Source organism: Prionailurus bengalensis, chromosome C1 (assembly GCF_016509475.1).
Source record: "Prionailurus bengalensis isolate Pbe53 chromosome C1, Fcat_Pben_1.1_paternal_pri, whole genome shotgun sequence".
In the NCBI taxonomy this organism is placed as follows: Eukaryota; Metazoa; Chordata; class Mammalia; order Carnivora; family Felidae; genus Prionailurus; species Prionailurus bengalensis.
In genome coordinates this window covers 36,956,598-36,974,511 of record NC_057345.1, presented here as the reverse complement: position 1 = coordinate 36,974,511, position 17,914 = coordinate 36,956,598, and the positions used below count along the sequence as shown (strand labels likewise).

Here is a 17,914-nt window from a genome sequence, read left to right as displayed (position 1 = left end):
AACCAAAGCGTCCTTCCCCCACCCCCGACCGCCCAGCACATCTGCATGGAGGCGGGGGGGATGGAGGGGGTGACCCTGTGAAGGACCCAGGCTTCCAGGTCTGCCAGGCTGCTCAGGTGGAGATGGCGACAAAGAGCGGCTTTGTGCACACACGCTCACACTCACATGCACCCGCACACGCCCCACACAAGCTCTTTCCAAGAACGGCTCTCCAAGCCTGGTTGCCAAGATAAAGGAGCCACTGGGCGGTCAGCCCCCAGGAGGAAATATCGCTCCTGTGGCCTTTGTTGTTCAAAGGGCTTTGCGAAATCTCCAGACTCCTCTTGGAACAGATCCCGGGCTGAGGTGGCGGTTTCCCGCAGCTGGAGACATAGGCGAGGATGGCATGGCCTCCTGGGCCTGGCAGGGGGGAGGAGAGCCCCAGGGGGCCAGGCTTGGAGTCATGAGCAGCCCAACAGAAGTATAATCCTTCACTTCCATACTTCCATCATTAGCTCACTCAATTCCCACAGGCCTGGGGGTAGGCAGAGATCTCCCCATTTTACAGTGATAAAACAGAGGTCCAGAGAAGCCTAGAGTTTATTAAACGGCCCCACCGTGAGTTCATGCTAGCAATGAGAGCGACTTGGCACCCGTCTCAGACTTAGCTCAGCCCTATCCCAAATTGAGCCCTGCCCTGGCCACATTCTGAGCCCCAACTCTGACCTCTGAGTTGTGATTTGCCCTAGACTGAGCCCCGCCCCTGGCCTCAATTGATCCCTGATTCCAGCTACACACCGAGCTTTGACCCTGGCCCCTAACAGAACTATGCCCTACCCCAGACTGGTCCCTGATCCTAGCCTCAGATTGCCTCTCCTATTACCTGTAAGCCTCATATGAGGTCAGGGATCTGTGCTTCTCATTCACCTGTGCTGCTTTACATTTCTAAGTGTGTGATTACTCAAGTAATCTCTAGTTTACCTACTAGATTATATATAGGGCTAGGGGGCTGAGTCTATTTTGTTTGTCAGCACTTACAATAGTGTAGTGATAACAATAATAACAAACATTTGTTGAGCATTTACTAAATGCCAGGCTCTGGGCTAAGCGTTTTACAGATGCTGTCTCATTGAATCCTCACAAAGATCCCTGAAGTAGGTGTTATCCTGAGTCCACTTTACAGATGAGGACACTGAGCCCCAAGGCCACACTAGGAGGAGGGGTGTGGAAGTACAGGATGCTCTCAGTAGTTCCCTTATCCATCACACTCAGCTGCCTGGTGAGGGGAGGGGGCCGAGAGGGAAGCCTCAGATGTAAGAGGCAGTGGAGGCATTTGGGCAGGTGGGAACAGCTGAGGGCTTTCTGGAGACCGAGTTTCTGAAGCCACAGAAGGGCTGGACTGAGGGAGATTGTGATGAGGGAGCCACACCGGCTATGTAATGTGTGGAGTCCAAGGCAAAATGAAAGTGCGGGGCACTTGTTTACGAATTAAGGATTTCGAGATGGCAACATCAGAACATTATAGGGCTTGAGCCTAGAGCCCTGTGTGGCCACAACTCACACGACCACGAAGGCAGCCCTGAGAGGGAGGACAGTGTGTGAGGATGGACGTGTGTGGATCAGGGAACGTGGGTGCTGCAGCCAAGGACGGACTCACGTGGGCATTCGGGCAGTATCTTCAGCAGGCACGGGGCAGCAGTCACGGAGTATCTTTGGACAGCAAGCCGGCAGCGTAGCTAAGGAGGCCCGCGTGTGGAGGGGGGTTGGTGCCACGCTCAGGGTGTTCAGGGGCGCCCATCTAGAGTGTAAACTAAGAATGCATGTCTGGGAGCTGGGGCGAGTGTGTATGGAACATCCAGGCAACAGACCACGGGCTTGGGTCTGAGGGCTTGTATGGGGGCGGGGGGTGTGTGTCCATGAGTAGGAGAGAGACAGACACTCTGGGACTGTGCAGCCCACGCAGAAGCCAGCATGTCCCATTGGTGCATGAGAGAGGGTATGTGTGTATGTGGTTGTGAGTGCGAGAAAAGGTGCGTGTGCAATTGTGAGTGTATGGGAGTGTGTGTGTGACTGTGTGAGGACGTGTGCGTATCTCCACCCACCCCCCTGGGCACCGGCCTGTGCTGCCTTCCCTGTTGTGAGGGACTCCCAGGTGAACGTGTCCCCCGGCCCGGCCCCAGGCCTCTGTGGGGCCAGAACCCTCCCAGAGACATTCCAGCCCCGCCATAGGGTGGGCAGACCACAGAGCTGCCTCCAAGGCTGCTGGAGTGATCCTGGGCCTGTGGTGTCAGGTTCCCGGTGGTGCCGGGCCCTCCCTCTGCAGCCCTCTGAGGGCCTTTGTTGGAAGTTCAGACAAACTTGTCAGGGGGGCGGGCAGGAGGCCACCTCCTAATCGGCTTTCCCAGAAGGGAGAGGAGAATGAGAGATTGGGGGGGGGGGCGCTCCAGTCCCCACAGCTCTGTGGGAAAAAGGGGGGGAGGGGCAGGCCTGGCCCTACTGGCCCTAAAGCGGCCCTAAAGCGGCCCTAAAGCCGTCCATCCCCCACGACCTCTCGGAAGGTGCCCTATCCCCTAGGCCGCTGAGGAGCCAGACTCCTGGACTCAAAGAACACTGGGGCCAAGGCCTAAGAAAAGGGGGCTTTGGGGAGAAGTTTCAGGGAGCCCCCCCCTCCCGACTTTCTCATCTCACCTACCACATACTATCTGAACACCTTCTGCATGCCAGGCAACCAACACCCCAGCCTCCTCTGGGGCTTTCTCCTCTTTAGCTCATCTGAGCCTCCCAGCCAGCAGACTGGTCATAATTAATGATTCCCATTCAACAGAAGAGGATACTGAGGACCAGAGAGGGCAGTTATTTGCCATAGTAAATAACACGCTGAGAGTAGCTTGTCCCAACCCCATAATAGAATCTTCTCTGCTTCGTTGGATTTCCCTGAGGTCCCATCCTCACCGTCACTCTGTGTGCTCTCTTATGATAACGAGGCTTCATCCACCATGTCTCTGTTGACAACCACCAAGGTGAAGAGCATGGATTCTGAGGTCAGCCAGGGTCATACCTTGGTCCACTTATTACTAGCTGCATGGTCATGGACAAGTTGTTTAACTGCTCTGTGCCTCATTTTCCTCATCTGTACAATGGAGATAATAGTGCCTACTGCATAGAGTTGTGTGAGAATTAAAGTACCAGGCACAGAGAAAGCGCTATGTAGTATTTGTTAAAGAAATTAAAGTCTAGGTCAGCAGTGCAGACAGACCCATCCCTTGAGCCCTGGTCCTGTACACTCCAACATCTTCCCTTGAAAAAACTGAAGGTTCCTCAGATGCAGCAAACAAGGCCAGCCTGAGCTCAGGCTCATTTCCCCAACACTCACCCCAGCCCAAGGGTCTCCATCTAGCATGTTGCCAAACCAGAGACTCAGCAGCAAGCTTGACCTTTCCTATTCCTACAGTCGCCTCAGTAATTCTAGTTCCTAGATTTCTCACCCATCTGACCCCTTCTCCCAGACCACATGGATGCCACCCTCCTCTCACCAGGACATGACAATGGCCTCCCCTCCGGTCCCCCAGCCTCCTCATGAACCACCATACTACAAAGAGATGGGGGATGGGTTTACTAAAATGCAGTCTGATCAGCCCCTTCCCCCACTGGAAATAACTCCCAATGCCCCCCCCCCCCCCCCACAGCTCTCAGGCTTGAATCCAAGCTCACAGCTTCTCTTTCCATTCTCAACCTCTGACTAGCCACCCCACCCCCCATGTTCAGTGCCTTGCTCAGGGCTCAGGGCTCAGGGCTCAGGGGCTCACCCAGCCAGCTAAGTCTTGCAGCTTTGTATGTGCTGTGTCTCTCCCGGGACACCCTTCCCTCTTGCCCTGCTGGTGAACACTGGACCCATGAAGCACAGCTCCGAAGTCCTTCTCCCAAGGGGCCTTGACCTCCCCAGGCTGAGCGAGTGACGCCTCTTCTGTACTCCCTTAGTTCTCTACTTTTCAACCCCAAATCACCTTGCACTGTAACTGTCTTGAGAGCACTTTGTCCTCGCTTGTTTCTATACCCAGCACCCAACGCAGGGACAAGCATACAGCAGATGCTCAGTAAGTGTTGAGTAGACGAGTGACTCGGGTTGCAGGGCTACCAGGGCACCTCCTACACCAGGGAATGCGTGCGCTGCACGGCTGAAGTATGTAGGAGGCACACAGTGGTTCAGGTCTGGGAGGGAGCAGTGAGAGACTTGGGGCAGACATTTGATCTGCCAGCCCCTCCTAGGGAGGTGGGAAGGCAAGGTGAAGGGGGGTGTCCCGCCTAATCCTCAGCCCTACTGGGGAGAGAGGAATGTGTCTCCTGGGTCAGCACAGGGAAATGGGGAGGTCACGGCCCTCCCAGGGTCCCTGCAGCTTGAGGCACCTGCCCCCTAGAAACCCAGGAGACAGCTCCCTGCACACTATTCAGGCCTGCTGGGCTTCTACCAGCAAATCTTCAGAGGGGACTCTCACCACCCCCAAACCCTGGCCTTGAGCTCAAGGGCCCTGCTGGCTCAAGGGCCCTGTACAGACACTCTGGAACCCCAGGGAAGGGCAGTGAAAGCTGAATAGAGAAGATGCCTGTACTCTTTTTCTTGAAATGCAGCAGAAATGCAGGCGCACGCGCACGCGCGTGCGCGCACACACACACACACTTATGAATTCATGGCACAGGTTCTCATACATACTTATAGACTTATAGGCTATAATCACACACACACACACACACACACACACACACACACACTGCTCACCCTAAGCTGGAAGGACCTTCATAAATCTCTAATCCATCCTGCCACCCATAGCAGAAATCTCTTCTTCATTCTCTACTTGTTCATCTCTGAGGACAAAGAGCTCATTCCCTCCAGAGGTCGTCCATCCCGCTGGAGAACAGCTCTGGCTTTAGGTGCAAATGTACCTGTCTGTCATCCCCCTCTGGGCCTGGCTTACTTGCTGTTTCCTACGGAATCCCCTGCTTCTCCTTATCCTGCAGACCCATCATCCCAGGCTGCCCTGAATACCCCCAAGTGCCCTGCACCTGCCACAAGTACTGTGGTCTAAACAGCCCACAGAAGATGGAACCCTCCCCCACCCTGGTCCCTCTGTTCCCCACAACCACTCCAGAGTGGCACAACAGCCACAATTGGTAAGGGCCATGGAGAAAGCCATGAGGCCAGTATGGGAGTGGCCAATCATGAGGCATGCCTGCTTCCCACCCCCACTGGCCACAGTGCTGGACAAGCAGGAAATAGACCTTGGGATGCTCAGCCCACTGCAGGCATCTCTGGGAATGAATGTGGACCAAGGGCTGTGCTGCCGGATTCTTTTATTAGCCAAGAAGGACAAAGAACAGGTCACAACATCACAGGAAATCAGACAGACGGACGGATCACAGGACAGAGTGTCATGCTGCACGACGCAGGAGGCAGGGCAAGGAGGGGGAAATTTGAGTCTTGCTTTTTTCAACTAACAGAATAAATAAATACAGTACACAGTGTTTTTGCCACGGCCTGGCACAACCTCTAAGCACAAATGGTCACAAAACAGCTGATTTGGAAAGCAGTCTGTACAGCCCTCCAGCTGCCAAGTCGGGGTTGGGGGCCCAGGCCCCTGGACCATGCTCAGGGGAAGTGAAGAAGCAGGGAAAATGGAGACCTCAAATAAGAGGGAGAGGTGAGGAATGAGGCTTTCCTGGAAGGAATGGTCAGAGATAGAGCCTCACGGTGAGCCAGCAGGCCCCAGGGGAGGCTTCAATCTCAGGTACAAGGGGCCCACGCCAAGCCCATACCCTCTGACTCCTGTAGGAGACACATGGTACACTCTCCTCGAGCTCTCTAGCTGTCTTCAGTAACAGGCTGGTCCCCTAAACGAGGCTGACATCTGCACAGGGGCAGGGGATCATGTATACTTTCCCTGCCTTTTCTGGGATAGTGGAATTGGATCAGTTGAACGAGGAAATGTCGACAAAGATCCGAGAGAAGCTGGGCTGACCTCCAGCCAAGACAGAACATGACTCCAGGGTGGACTTGCCCTTTAGGAGGTCAGGAGAGGCTTCCTGGAGAAGATGGTAATATCTAGAGCTGTTGGATTCCAAGGCCTACTGACAGTCACCTGCATCCAGGGACTGCAAAAGGTGTCAGTCCCCATGCCTGATCTAGATGAGACTGCTTTCATTGCAGAAACAGACCTTCCTGGAGCTGATCCCAGAAGACAAACCAAAAATCCCTTCTGTCTCAGAGAGTCTCCATCCTTCAGTCTTCCTGCCTGAGTCCCTTTTCCTCTGATGCTCCAGTGGTTGTTAAATTCACCTTCCAAATCCCAGATCCCAGATCCTGGTTCAACTGATCCCCCTCACCTGCCTGCCACATCAAGGTGAAGTCTTTAGCCTGGATTCAAGGCCCTCAGCCCCACCTCTCATGAAACAAGGGCCCCCTGCCCCACCATCCACCTAGTCTCACTCCGTTGCTTTATTAAAATAGCTTTCCTGGCCCAGGCAACCATCCCCCTCACTGCCCCCCCCCCAAAGCCTCCTCCATCCGCCCCAGCTCAGAAAAACACCATCCCCGCACAAACACCAAGAATGATGGGCATCTACTGCTCTGCAAACCAGTCCTACCTGGCCCCAACAGGGGCCTCTGCCTCCTACCACTGGGAGAAGAGACACACCTTAGGAATCTTTACCCCGGTTTCCAGATGCAATTTCTGTAAATAGAGTGTTGAGGGTTCAGTGGTGAGCCACAAAGGGTTGAGGATCATGACTCAGAATCTGTGCAAGCCGTTCCCCTCCCCTTGCCCTGAGTCCCTGACACCCTGTAAAGGCATGGAGATGGGGCAACCTCAAAAGCTGGCACTATGACTCAAGAAAATCAGGGTCAAATCCACATTTTCTCAACTAGAAGGGACCCATTATATTTATGGGGAAACTGAGACCCAGAAACTGTGGCCATGCTCATGCAAAGGCTTGTACGTACAACACTCATTGCTCCACAGCAAGGCAACAGTAAATTTCCAATTCATCCACTGTACTTTTGAGAGCCTTTTTGTTGTTGTTGTTTTGTTGTTGCTGTCGTTGTTAGTTTAACTAAAAACTTCCACCCTGCAAGGGTTGTGAGCCCAGACATGCAGGATGTTACAGCTGGGCAGGACGTTACAGACCATCTAATCCAGATGGGGAAACAGGCCCAGAGAGGCTATGGGCTGACTCAAGGCCACACTGCTTTGAAGGGAAGTTTGCTGAGCTGGGCTCCTGGACATAAACAGGAACCCACTTTTCCATGCCAATGACTAGCTGGACAGAGGCCCTAACTTCAACAATTAGCTCCAGGACGGCATGTCAACAGAAGCCTGAGACTATGCACTGCTGTGTGGTTTGCACTTATTGTGATCAGGAGTTAGGGTTCAGCCTTTCTTCCTGGCTCAGACGCACCCCTGCAGCAGACTCTAACTGCAGGACTTAGGGGCCAGGAGTGGGAGAAAAGAATCTGCCCCATTCCTCTGAAAACACCTCTCTCTGAGAGCCCCCCTCCCCTGCTGCCTCCCCCCAACCAGAGAAGTCTCACCAGAGAGACCTAGAACCCTGTGGTCAGTCCTGGATGAACACTGGCGGCCGTCCTCTGTCCTGGAGGTCTTACAGGCAGGGATGCCGCCATCCTATTGCCTGCCTCAGCCTGACTCCTGCCTCCACTCCCCTCCTCCTCCATCTTGGGTGGGGCCTCAAAGCTGAGAAAAGAGAGAGAAGAGAATGTGATTTGTGACCCCTTCTAGATGACAGGTCTGAGGGAGGATGGCTAAGGAGGCCAATGCCAGCTCCTGCCCTCAGCTCCAGTGGCAAAAGCGTCTCCAGCTAGGGCCTTACCACCTCTACTGGGGATGGAGAGGAACAGCAGCCTAGAGAGGCCGGTGCAGTGCAGGGAAGAGACAGGCAGGTGGGAAGAAGCAGGAGGAAGAACAGGAAAAAGCAAAATCACTACAACTAAGAAGTCACAATCCCAAACAAAACATAGCCTGGGAACTGACAACATCACACAGCCAGGACCAAAGAAAGAAAGCAGGAGCAGGGAGAAGAGATGTGGGCAAAGGTCCAGAGTGGGGAAGACAGAGGCTGGGAAGAGAGGGGTAGGAAACAGGACAGAGGCAGGTCAGGGAAGGAGAGGGGAGAGAGAGAGAGACAGAGGAAAGCCAGAGAGAGATGTGGACGCTGTACGGGGAGGCAAGGACGGCAGGGGGGCTGGGGCAGGCAGGGGCCTGAAAATATAGCTTTATATATTTATATTTATACCTCACATTCCACACATCGACTTACTAGGGGGCAAAGGGGAGGTAGGGAGGGCAGGGAGGAGGCCGTGCAGAGGGGAGGATCTGGCCACGGAGGGCCTCGCTCTCCTGCAGAGGCTGCGGGCGCCCCAGCCTCCCCTCCTCCGATTCGGCCTCCGTGGGATCCAAGCAGGGCCATGCAGAAGGTGTGCAAGTGTGGGCTTCACCGGGGGCTGGGACTCAGGGAGGGGGATGGGGGCAGGACTCCATGGCCCCAGGATCCCCGGGCTCATAGAGTTAACTCCATGCAAGCCGTCTGGGGGTAACCCTGGGGCTGGGAGGGGGCACCCAAGACCCCTGGCTGGGTTGGAGGCCAGCGGTCAGTTGGGCAGCGTATCGAGTCCCAGAGAGGCTGCGTGCTGCTTGGCCCGAAGCCGCAGGTTCTCGATGCTCGTGGTTTTACTGTTCAGGGCAGCAGAGGCAGGTGCCAGGCCTGCCGGGGGCGCGGGCAGCAGCGGGGACCCCCACACGCCCTGGTGGGCAGCAGCAGCTGCCGACAGGGACTGGTAGTAGGACTGGCAGTGCAGCGAGCCCAGCGGGGCCATGTTGACACCCAGGTAGGGGACGGCGGCAGCGGCGGCAGGGGCCGGGCCCCCCACTTCGAAGGATGAATAGTGCACTAGGTTGTTGGTGGCTGCCATATGCTGGCGGAATTGCTCCTGCAGGCGGAAGAGGCTCAGCGGGGATGACGAGTAGGAGTGGGAGGGGCCCAGGAGGCCACCCCCGGGTGCTGCAGGAGCCAGGGCCAGGCTGCCTGGGGAATCTGCAAGCAGAGAACCGAGAACCAAGGGCTCAGGACAAGGACAGTGGTCTGCCAGGAGGGTCTCCCTCAGTCTTCCCACCCCTTGGCACTGCAGATAAGACAGGCATTGGCTGAAACCATATCCACTCATCTCAGCTAAGGTGTGTCCTGAAGCACCCCTCAGAATCCTGGGAGGGGGGGAGCCAGGCTTCCTAGGGCAGTCCCAGAGACCCTGCCAGGGCCCCCCGTGTCTGACTTCTTGGGAGGACTGTCACCTCCCCTTCCCCTCTCCTGTCTGTGGCTCCCGCCCCTCACCGGCTCTCTGCCTGGGCTCAGGATTTGTGTCTGAGCTATGCCTCACCCCACAGCTCTGTTCCCTCAGAAACGTGGCTCTGAGTCTCTGCTGCACGTGAGAGTCCCTGATACCAGTGTGGAATTCACCCGATAGGCACTGGTGCATCTGTGCTGGCTGTTAAAATACCATAGTATTTCCATAATGGTTGATAAACAGCTTTTGCCCTGGGCTCCCTAAGTCTCCTCCCCTGCCACCCGGCCCTCCCCGGAAAATACCTGGCACAGGCCTGCTACGATCAACTCCTTTCTTTTATTTTTTATCTTTTTTTTGTTTTGTTTTTTTGAGACAGAGAGACAGAGAGAATCTTAAGTAGGCTCCACGCCCAGCACTGAGCCCGATGTGGAGCCTGATGTGGGGCTCCACCTCACGACCCTGAGATCAGGACCTGAGCTGAAATCAAGAGTCAGATGCCTAAGTGAGCCACCCAGGCGCCCTGGCCAACTCCTTTCTAAGGGATCATGCCCTAGTGCCATGTGTTAAAAGCTGACTCTATCCCTGCTCTGATCCACCTCACATACCCAGGGCCCTGTCCAGCAGGATCTGGCTGTTTTCCCTCCACTGGGCCCCAGCCCGCCCACGGCACCTGCCAAGCCTCACCTGCCTTGGGGCTGCCCCTCTTGCAGCCCAGCCCCTTGCTCTCAGCGCCAGGGCTCTTCTCAGTTTTGGGATCCTCGATTCCTGCCCGGGGATCCTCCTCCCGGTCTGGCTGGTCCTCAGGGGCTGACTCACTGGCCGACTGCTCAGACAGGCTCAGGTGAAGCTCGGCAGGGGGGTCGCCACTGGGCAGGCTTGGGGGCTGATCAGTCTCCAGCTGGGTGTCTGGGGTTGGGGCCTCAGCCTTGCTTTCCCCATGGGAGCCCTCAGCCTCCTTCTGCTTCTGGAGCTGCTCTTTCTGCAGGCTGCGCTGCTTCTTCCGGAACTTGGCCCTGCGGTTCTTGAACCACACCTGGGGATGGGAGAGCAGCTGTGGGTTGTGGAACTGGGTGCTCTGGGAGGGGACGTGCATGATAACATTGCCTCCCACCCCGCAGGAAACATGCACCCCAGTCCCTTCCAAAACCCCACTCCTGTCATCGCAGGCATTCATGGAGAGAGCAGTTACACGGGCACTGAGGGATAAAAATGCTGGCTCCTGGGCAGAGGGAAGCCAGGTCAGTGGGCTGGTGCTTGTCTGCAAGGTCCACTTAGAGGAGCAGGGACCTACCTGCACCCGGGCCTCAGGCAGGTTGGTGCACATGGCCAGCCTCTCCCGCATCACCACATCTGGGTAGTGAGTCTTCTGGAAGGTCTTTTCCAGGGCCTCGAGCTGCTGGGCAGTGAACGCCGTGCGGCTACGGCGCTGTTTGCGATGCTGTGAGCCATAGCGGGCCTCCAAGATGATGTCTTGAAATGTACAGCCGTTGGAGGGCAAGGAGAGGGCGCCCATTTAATTATGGGAAATAGGTTTTGAATCTTACTTTGCTCTGACCCGCTGCAGACACCCAGGCTCCTGCAGAGCCGGGTCCTGGCCCTTTCCCCTTGGAAACCCCGCAACTTCTCTCCATATGGCTGGGGTTTTGAGATCTCTCCTTCCCCACGTTCACTATAAGGACCACAGAGGTCTAACTCATCTCCATGAACAGCTGTCAGGAATATGACTGAGAGCAGTCTTCCTCATTTGGTTTGAGGGTGTATGGGTAGATAGGTGGACATTGCCCTAAGATCCTCAAAGTCCTAGGATGCTGAGCATAATATTCCGAGACCACATGATGCTAATAATCTGTTTACCAGTGTCACAAAGGTTATAACATCCTGTAACCCTTAGATTCTGGATACCAACAGAATATTGGCCCCTGACCGTGAGAAGCCAGGCTGGCAGCAGGGATGGTATCTGCAAGGTCTAGTTAGGTGAGGTCTGACTGGTACACAATTCACTGGCACTTGATTCCATGTCCTCTGCGTATGACTCTGAGGATCCAAGTTGGCCTAAGAGTCTCTGATAGCAAGACCTGAGGCTCCTGCTCTTATGTCTCCTCAAAAGAAAGCCCGGCACTGGCAGGGCCCTCAGAGCACGGGAAAGTTTTTGCATCTAGTCTTGGCCCTTTTGGCTGCTTCCTCAAAGGACAAAAAAGACTAGGTTCTAACCACTGCTTGGATGGGAGACAGAGCTAATGGACTGTTGATTCGACCGTCCTGCTCACATGCTGGTGACATGAAAACCACTGAGGATAGAGATCTGCCTAGGGCTGGTGTCTAGGATCCAGCCCTTCTGCTTGAGTACATCCTGGTGGATGGACAGTAACCTCTCTCCCCTGCCTCCCATAGCCCATAAATGGATCCTGGACTGCCTGTATTGAAGCGAACCTGAGCTGGGTCAGCCTCTGATAGGGCTGCCAGAGTCCTTCCCCTGTACTCCAGGGACTGGGGAGTCATCCACAGCACTCTAAATGGGGAAGGAGGCAGCTGGGTATCCAGCTGCGTATCCAGAAAGGCTACCTTTGGGTTGCTCCTTCTTCAGTTTAGAGGGAGCCCTGAACCTCTCACAAACTGGCACTAATCCCAGCCTGGACTGAGCTCACACTGGTTACCTGGGGACTGGGGACCCCTCGGTCAGCTGAACCCTGGTTGAGGGAGCAGCGGCTCAGCACCCTGCTGCTGGCTCCAGGGGCCATACGGGTGGGTGATCACAGGGGAGGCCAGGCTGTCTGTACCGTCAGCAAAACTTTCTGCCAGAAGGCGAGGCCTCCAAACAAAGGCCCACCTAGAGTTCATGTCCTTCCGTCTTAAGAATTAAGAGAATTGGGGTGGAGTGCTAAATGTTCCCGTTCCTCTGCCCCCACCAGCAGAGAGGAGCCTCCACCCCCTGCCTCCTCTCTGGGTCTAGAGCACAGTGAGGAGCTGGTGTCACCACCAGGTTCGGGATAGGGAATCCACTCCAAATCAGAGATGCAGCCATAGCCAGGACAGGACTGTACCCACATTCCCACACTGGAGACTTATGCCCCACACTGATCTAAAGAAGACAACCAGGGGCCCAGGGATTTTGTTCACTGAGCCCTGCCCCAAGGCCCCGCAGGGTCTCAAGGAGTGGAAATCACTGCCCCGCCCTCCCCCAGGCCGACACCTCTTCCCAGGCAGGGTCCTCATATCCCATCCCTTTTCTGTGCCTCTGCTCATGCTGGTGCCCTCACCAGTCATTCCTTTTTAAGGCCTGGCTCCTCCCCCACAGCCTGCAGGAAGGCTTCTCTGACTACACCAGATGCCGCTGCTCTGAGCTGCCCCGCCACTGAATCTTAGCCACACTCCTGCCGTGCTCTTCTATGGCTCTGTGAGCACCTGGTCTCCCTGGGGGTGCCCTGAAGTCCTCTGAGTACTGCCTGGCACAGGGCAGTGAACCCACATGGGTTCACTAGCTGCTCAAGGTTTGATCTGAGACAGGAGACAAAGGGCGGCCCCACCTCCCGGGAATCATGCCCCTCACCTATGTGGTCACATCCTTCTCACACCCAGCGAGGGGCTACAGGGCAGGGCAGCAAATCAGTAGAAGGGAGACGGGGACACAGGACTGCAGCTCCCTCATGGGCCCTTACCTTGGGACTTGAGGAATAATGACTTCTGAGCACTTACCAATCTCTGCTGAATCCTTTGCCTATGTTACCTCAAATAACTTCCCGATCATCCTATTGTCCCCTCTGATTAAAGGGGACACAGGCTCAGAGAGGAGAGGTGAATGTGCAGACCCCCAATAACTACAGACTTGGGGCTCCGAAGCTTATATTTTTAGCCCTAGTGTCATGTTCAAACCCTCCAGCCCCACCCCCACCTAGATTTGACCTCTCTGAGCCTCAGTTTCCTTGTCCATAAAATGGAGATAATAACCTCCTTTATCGGGGTTGGATTTGATGCACAGAGAAAGCCTCACACAGCACCTGGCACATAACCAGCTGTTATTACTTGTATGACTCCCTGTGCCTGAAATAACCTCTCCCGGGCACTCCACTCCTCTTGCAGCGACTCCTCAAGGCGAGTCCCTTACCCTCCCGCCTCAGTCTTCATCTGCAAGATAGGCAGAGAGGCGGATGAGTCCCTCCCTCATGGGGTCGTTAAGGGAATCCAAAGGCCAGGGCAGCACCAGTGCCCAGCACAGTCCTGGCAAACAAGGAGCATTCTGGATGGTCACACATAGATTTTAAATCGATGCCTTTCTGTGTTGCTAAGTGACCTGGGTCTTCCATAGCCTCCCAGAGTAAGATTTCCCAGTGCTCCCTCCCTCCTGTCTTCAACTTCCAGAGCCTCCTCCCCCAGACCTCTCCTCCACCGCAGGCCCCACGGTTCTGTCCCCAAGGTCCCATCTCCATGGCCCTTACCAGCCAGGCGCTCAGCCAGCGTAAGCGCATGCACCGATGGCCGGTAGTCGGGGGCGTGCTGGGCCTGCTGGGCCGCCTGCTGGTGCAGGTTGTACATGGCGCTGAGTGAGTTCATGGCGTGCAGCGAGTAGCCATTCACCCCGTAGTGCTGCATCACGGCGTGCGCCTGCGGACGGGGAAGAGGAGAGGAGACCTGAACCAGGGTATCACACTCCACCCTGGGGTAGACATCCCTAGCCCAGACCTTGGGTGTTCACCTCACCCCCGAGAGCTTCTGCCCCTCCATCAGAAAGTGGCCTGGGCTCTGGGCTCTGGAGTCAGACTGCCCGGGCTGGAATCTCAACTCTACCACTTAGGAGCTTTGTGACTTTTGGGCAAGTCACTTAACTTCTCTGCCCCTCCGTTTCTCCATCTGCAAAATGGGGCTAATAAGAGAAGTCTTTACAATAGGGCCTGGCACACAGTATGTGCTAAAAAATGTCAGTCACTGTGATTTATCAGTCCAATTGCTGCTTTATGCAGCCATCTCCATTTAGTCACCTAGGCACTTTCTTATCTGTGCCTTCACTGATTCACTCACACACGTATTATTTACTCAACACCACCGAGGCCCACATGGGGCCAAGTCCAGAGCTGGACTGGGGACACTGAGGCACTTGCTCTGAGATAATAGGATTAAAACCTTAATGCGCTACACAGACAAAAGGACACTATTGTTATGACTGGTATATATTCACTACCATTACCTCCCTCTATTTATCATTTTCCCAAGAGCAACGAACCCCATTTACAGATAGGTCTACCAAGGCTTAGAGGAAGAGCAGTGACATGTTGAGGCCACACTGCCAATCCAGGGCCCAGCCCGCCCACACTGCTTCAGCTTCATTTTTTGGTGGCTAATTTATCATCCTTCCTGCTGGGACGGCCCAGCTCAGCACAAGGCTGCCAAGGTCCTATCAGCCCCAGGTCTCCTCTGGACCCTCACAGTCCTCATCTGAGTGCCCACCTGTGTTGTCCTGAAGTGTCGTTTTTGGAACGTGACCCAATGTCTGCAGGCTCCCAAAGACACATAGGTGCTTCCTGTGTCCTGGGCATGGGAGGGAACGGGGGAGGGTTGGCGCAACGGCAGGTCCATTTGGTAAGAGGAAGAACTTGCCCAAGTGTCTCAGCTCCCCCCCCTCGCTGACGTAGACACTCAGGCTATACGTGATCAAACATCCACGGCACACACACGCACACACGTTTCATGCCCAAATAACACACACATGGACATTCTCAGCAAGGCACTCACAGAAGTAGTCATGGTCACACACAAACTCAGCAAATTTACAAATTCTATGTCATTATTCCCCATGGCTCTGCACACAGACATTCTCACGGGTATCTATCCATGCAGCAGATATATCTACACACAAACATTACACTCACACACATTTATATATTACACATATTCATTCAATAAATATGTATTAAGCATCCACCTACTAAGTGACCAAACAAAGTCCTTGCCTTCGTAGAATTTAGATTCCAAGGGAGGAGGACTACAAAATAACAAATAAATATAGGTACTAATGCCAGACAGAAACGAGTGCTCTGAAGAAAAATAAGACAGAGGAGGAGAATAACAAGAGGAAAAGGGAAGATTGTTGTGGAACACGTGGTCAAGAAAGGCACTCTGCTATTTGGAGTAAGCCATGCAAAGTTCTGGAGGGAAGGCTTTCCAGGCAGAAGGAACAGCAAGGATGAAGGCCCTGAGGCATGAATAAGCTTGGTATTTATGTGGAACAGCAAGACAGCCAGGGTAGCTGGAACACAGAGAGGGAACGAGCGAGTGGAGGGAGAGGAGAGGCCAGACCCCAAAGAGCTTCACGGCTCCATTGCAAGGAGTTTGAATTTTACCCCCACCATGATGGGAAGCTCCTGGAGGGTCTTGACTGAAGAGTAACATGATACAATTTGTCATTAAAAGCTCACTTTGGGGGCGCCTGGGTGGCGCAGTCGGTTAAGCGTCCGACTTCAGCCAGGTCACGATCTCGCGGTCCGTGAGTTCGAGCCCCGCGTCAGGCTCTGGGCTGATGGCTCGGAGCCTGGAGCCTGTTTCCGATTCTGTGTCTCCCTCTCTCTCTGCCCCTCCCCCGTTCATGCTCTGTCTCTCTCTGTCCCAAAAATAAAAATAAAAAAAAAATAAAAAAAAATAAAAAAAAAAAAAAAAAAGCTCACTTTGGCTGCAGAGAACAGCCTGCAGAGAGTAAAGAAGAAAAGTGGAGAGACCAGGTCACTGCAGAAGGCCAGGCCAGCAACTAGGTGCCTTCCGCTAGGCGGGAGCGGGGAGGTGGTGAGAAGTAGTGAGATTCAGGACATGTTTTTCTGAATTTGTTTTTTAATATTTTCTTAAGTTTATTTACTTTTGACAGAGACAGAGTGCAAGCATGAGCTGGGGAGGTGCAGAGAGAGAGAGAGAGAGGGAGACACAGAATCCGAAGCAGGCTCCACGCTCCAAGCTGTCAGCACAGAGCCTGATGCGGGGCTCGAACTCACGAACCATGAGATCATGACCTGGGCCAAAGTCGGACGCTAAACCGACTGAGCCACCCAGGCTCCCCCCCACCCTTATTTTAGAGAGAGAGTGCGCGTGCGTGCACACACACACACACACACACACACACACACAGAAGTGGGGGAAGGGAGGGTCAGAGAGAGAGGGGGACAGATGATCTGAAGCAGGCTCCATGCTGAGCCCCAACAAACCATCATGAACCACGACGAACCACAAGATCATGACCCGAGCCAAAGTCTAACCTGAGCCAAAGTTAGACGCTTAACCACTCTATTGACTGAGCCACCCAGGCACCCCAGATTCAGGACATATTTTGATGGTAAAATGGACATGATTGTGATAGGTTAGTTATAAGATGTGAGGGAAAGAGGTCAAAAAAGGATGACTGGGGGTGCCTGGCTGGCTCAGTCAGTAGAGAATGCCACTCTTGATCTCGAGGTTGTGAATTCAAGCCCCATGTTGGGCATAGAACCTACTTAAAAAAAAAAAAAAAAAAAGGTTAACTCAAATTTTTGGCCTGAGCAACTGAGTGAAGATGGGCCTTTTCCTGAATCAGAAACACTGAGGGAGAAGGGGGTCTGGGGAGGGGGCAATGGAAATCATGGTTTTGGGGGGGGGTATGCTAAGTGTGAAAATAGGGATCCAACTTCCAAGTAAGGATGCTGAATTAGCAGTTGCATATACAAGCCAGGAGCTGAGGGCAGGATTTATAGATATCTGACCTGTCACTCCCACAATATACCTCCCAACAACATTTACTTAAAGAAGCCCACTCTACACACTATAAACATGACCCCAAAGGCAGAGATCTAAGAGGGAAGAAGGACAGACATGGTGACATAGTGTTTAAATATTGTATAATAGAGGGGCGCCTGGGTGGCTCAGCCTGGAGCCTGCTTCAGATTCGTTGTCTCCCTTTCCGTCTGTCTCTCTGTCTCTCTGTCTCTCTCTCCCCCTCTTTCAAAATTAAATAAACATTTAAAAAATGTAAATACCGGGGCACCTGGGTGGCTCAGGAGGTTAAGCCTCCGACTTGGGCTCAGGTCATGACCTCACGGTTTGCGAGTTTGAGCTCCACGTCAGGCTCTGTGCTGACAGCTCAGAGCCTAGAGCCTGCTTCGGATTCTGTGTCTCCCTCTCTCTCTCTCTCTCTCTCTGCCCCCCGCCCTCCGCTCACACTCTGTCTCTCTCTCTTTCTCTCAAAGATAAACATTTTTAAAATTTAATTTAAATACTGTATAATAGAATAAACCATAAACAAAGCTAAAAGGCAAACAACAAGCCTGGAAAAATATTTACCATATATATGACATAGCAAAATTGATAAAAATAAATAACACAAATAAAAATAAGAGAACATCCATAATATATAAAAAAGTTCTTCTATAGAAACAAAAAGATGGTCACCTTAAAAGACAGCAAAGTAACTAAAGAGACAACTTATTAGGAAAAACACAAATAGCCATCTGATCTATGACAAAAAGCTTAGCCTTCCTTGTAACCAAAGAAATAAAAATAGGAACCATAAGTCACAATATATTTCACCAATCAGATTAGCAAATATGAAAAAAAATTATTACCCAGGATTATCTAGAGGAGTAG

General features: G+C 53.6%; 1 protein-coding gene across 1 annotated transcript; it reads right to left on the bottom strand.

The window, feature by feature from the left end:
- Positions 1 to 7,660: 7,660 nt before the first annotated feature.
- Positions 7,661 to 13,915, bottom strand: DMBX1 (diencephalon/mesencephalon homeobox 1). Its single transcript, XM_043573405.1, has 4 exons — positions 13,756 to 13,915; positions 10,614 to 10,792; positions 10,007 to 10,355; positions 7,661 to 9,075 (listed from the first exon to the last, which is right to left on the bottom strand). The coding sequence occupies exons 1-4, from the start codon at positions 13,907 to 13,909 to the stop codon at positions 8,633 to 8,635; spliced, it is 1,125 nt and encodes a 374-aa protein (XP_043429340.1). The 5' UTR covers positions 13,910 to 13,915; the 3' UTR covers positions 7,661 to 8,632.
- Between the last annotated feature and the right edge of the window lie 3,999 nt (positions 13,916 to 17,914).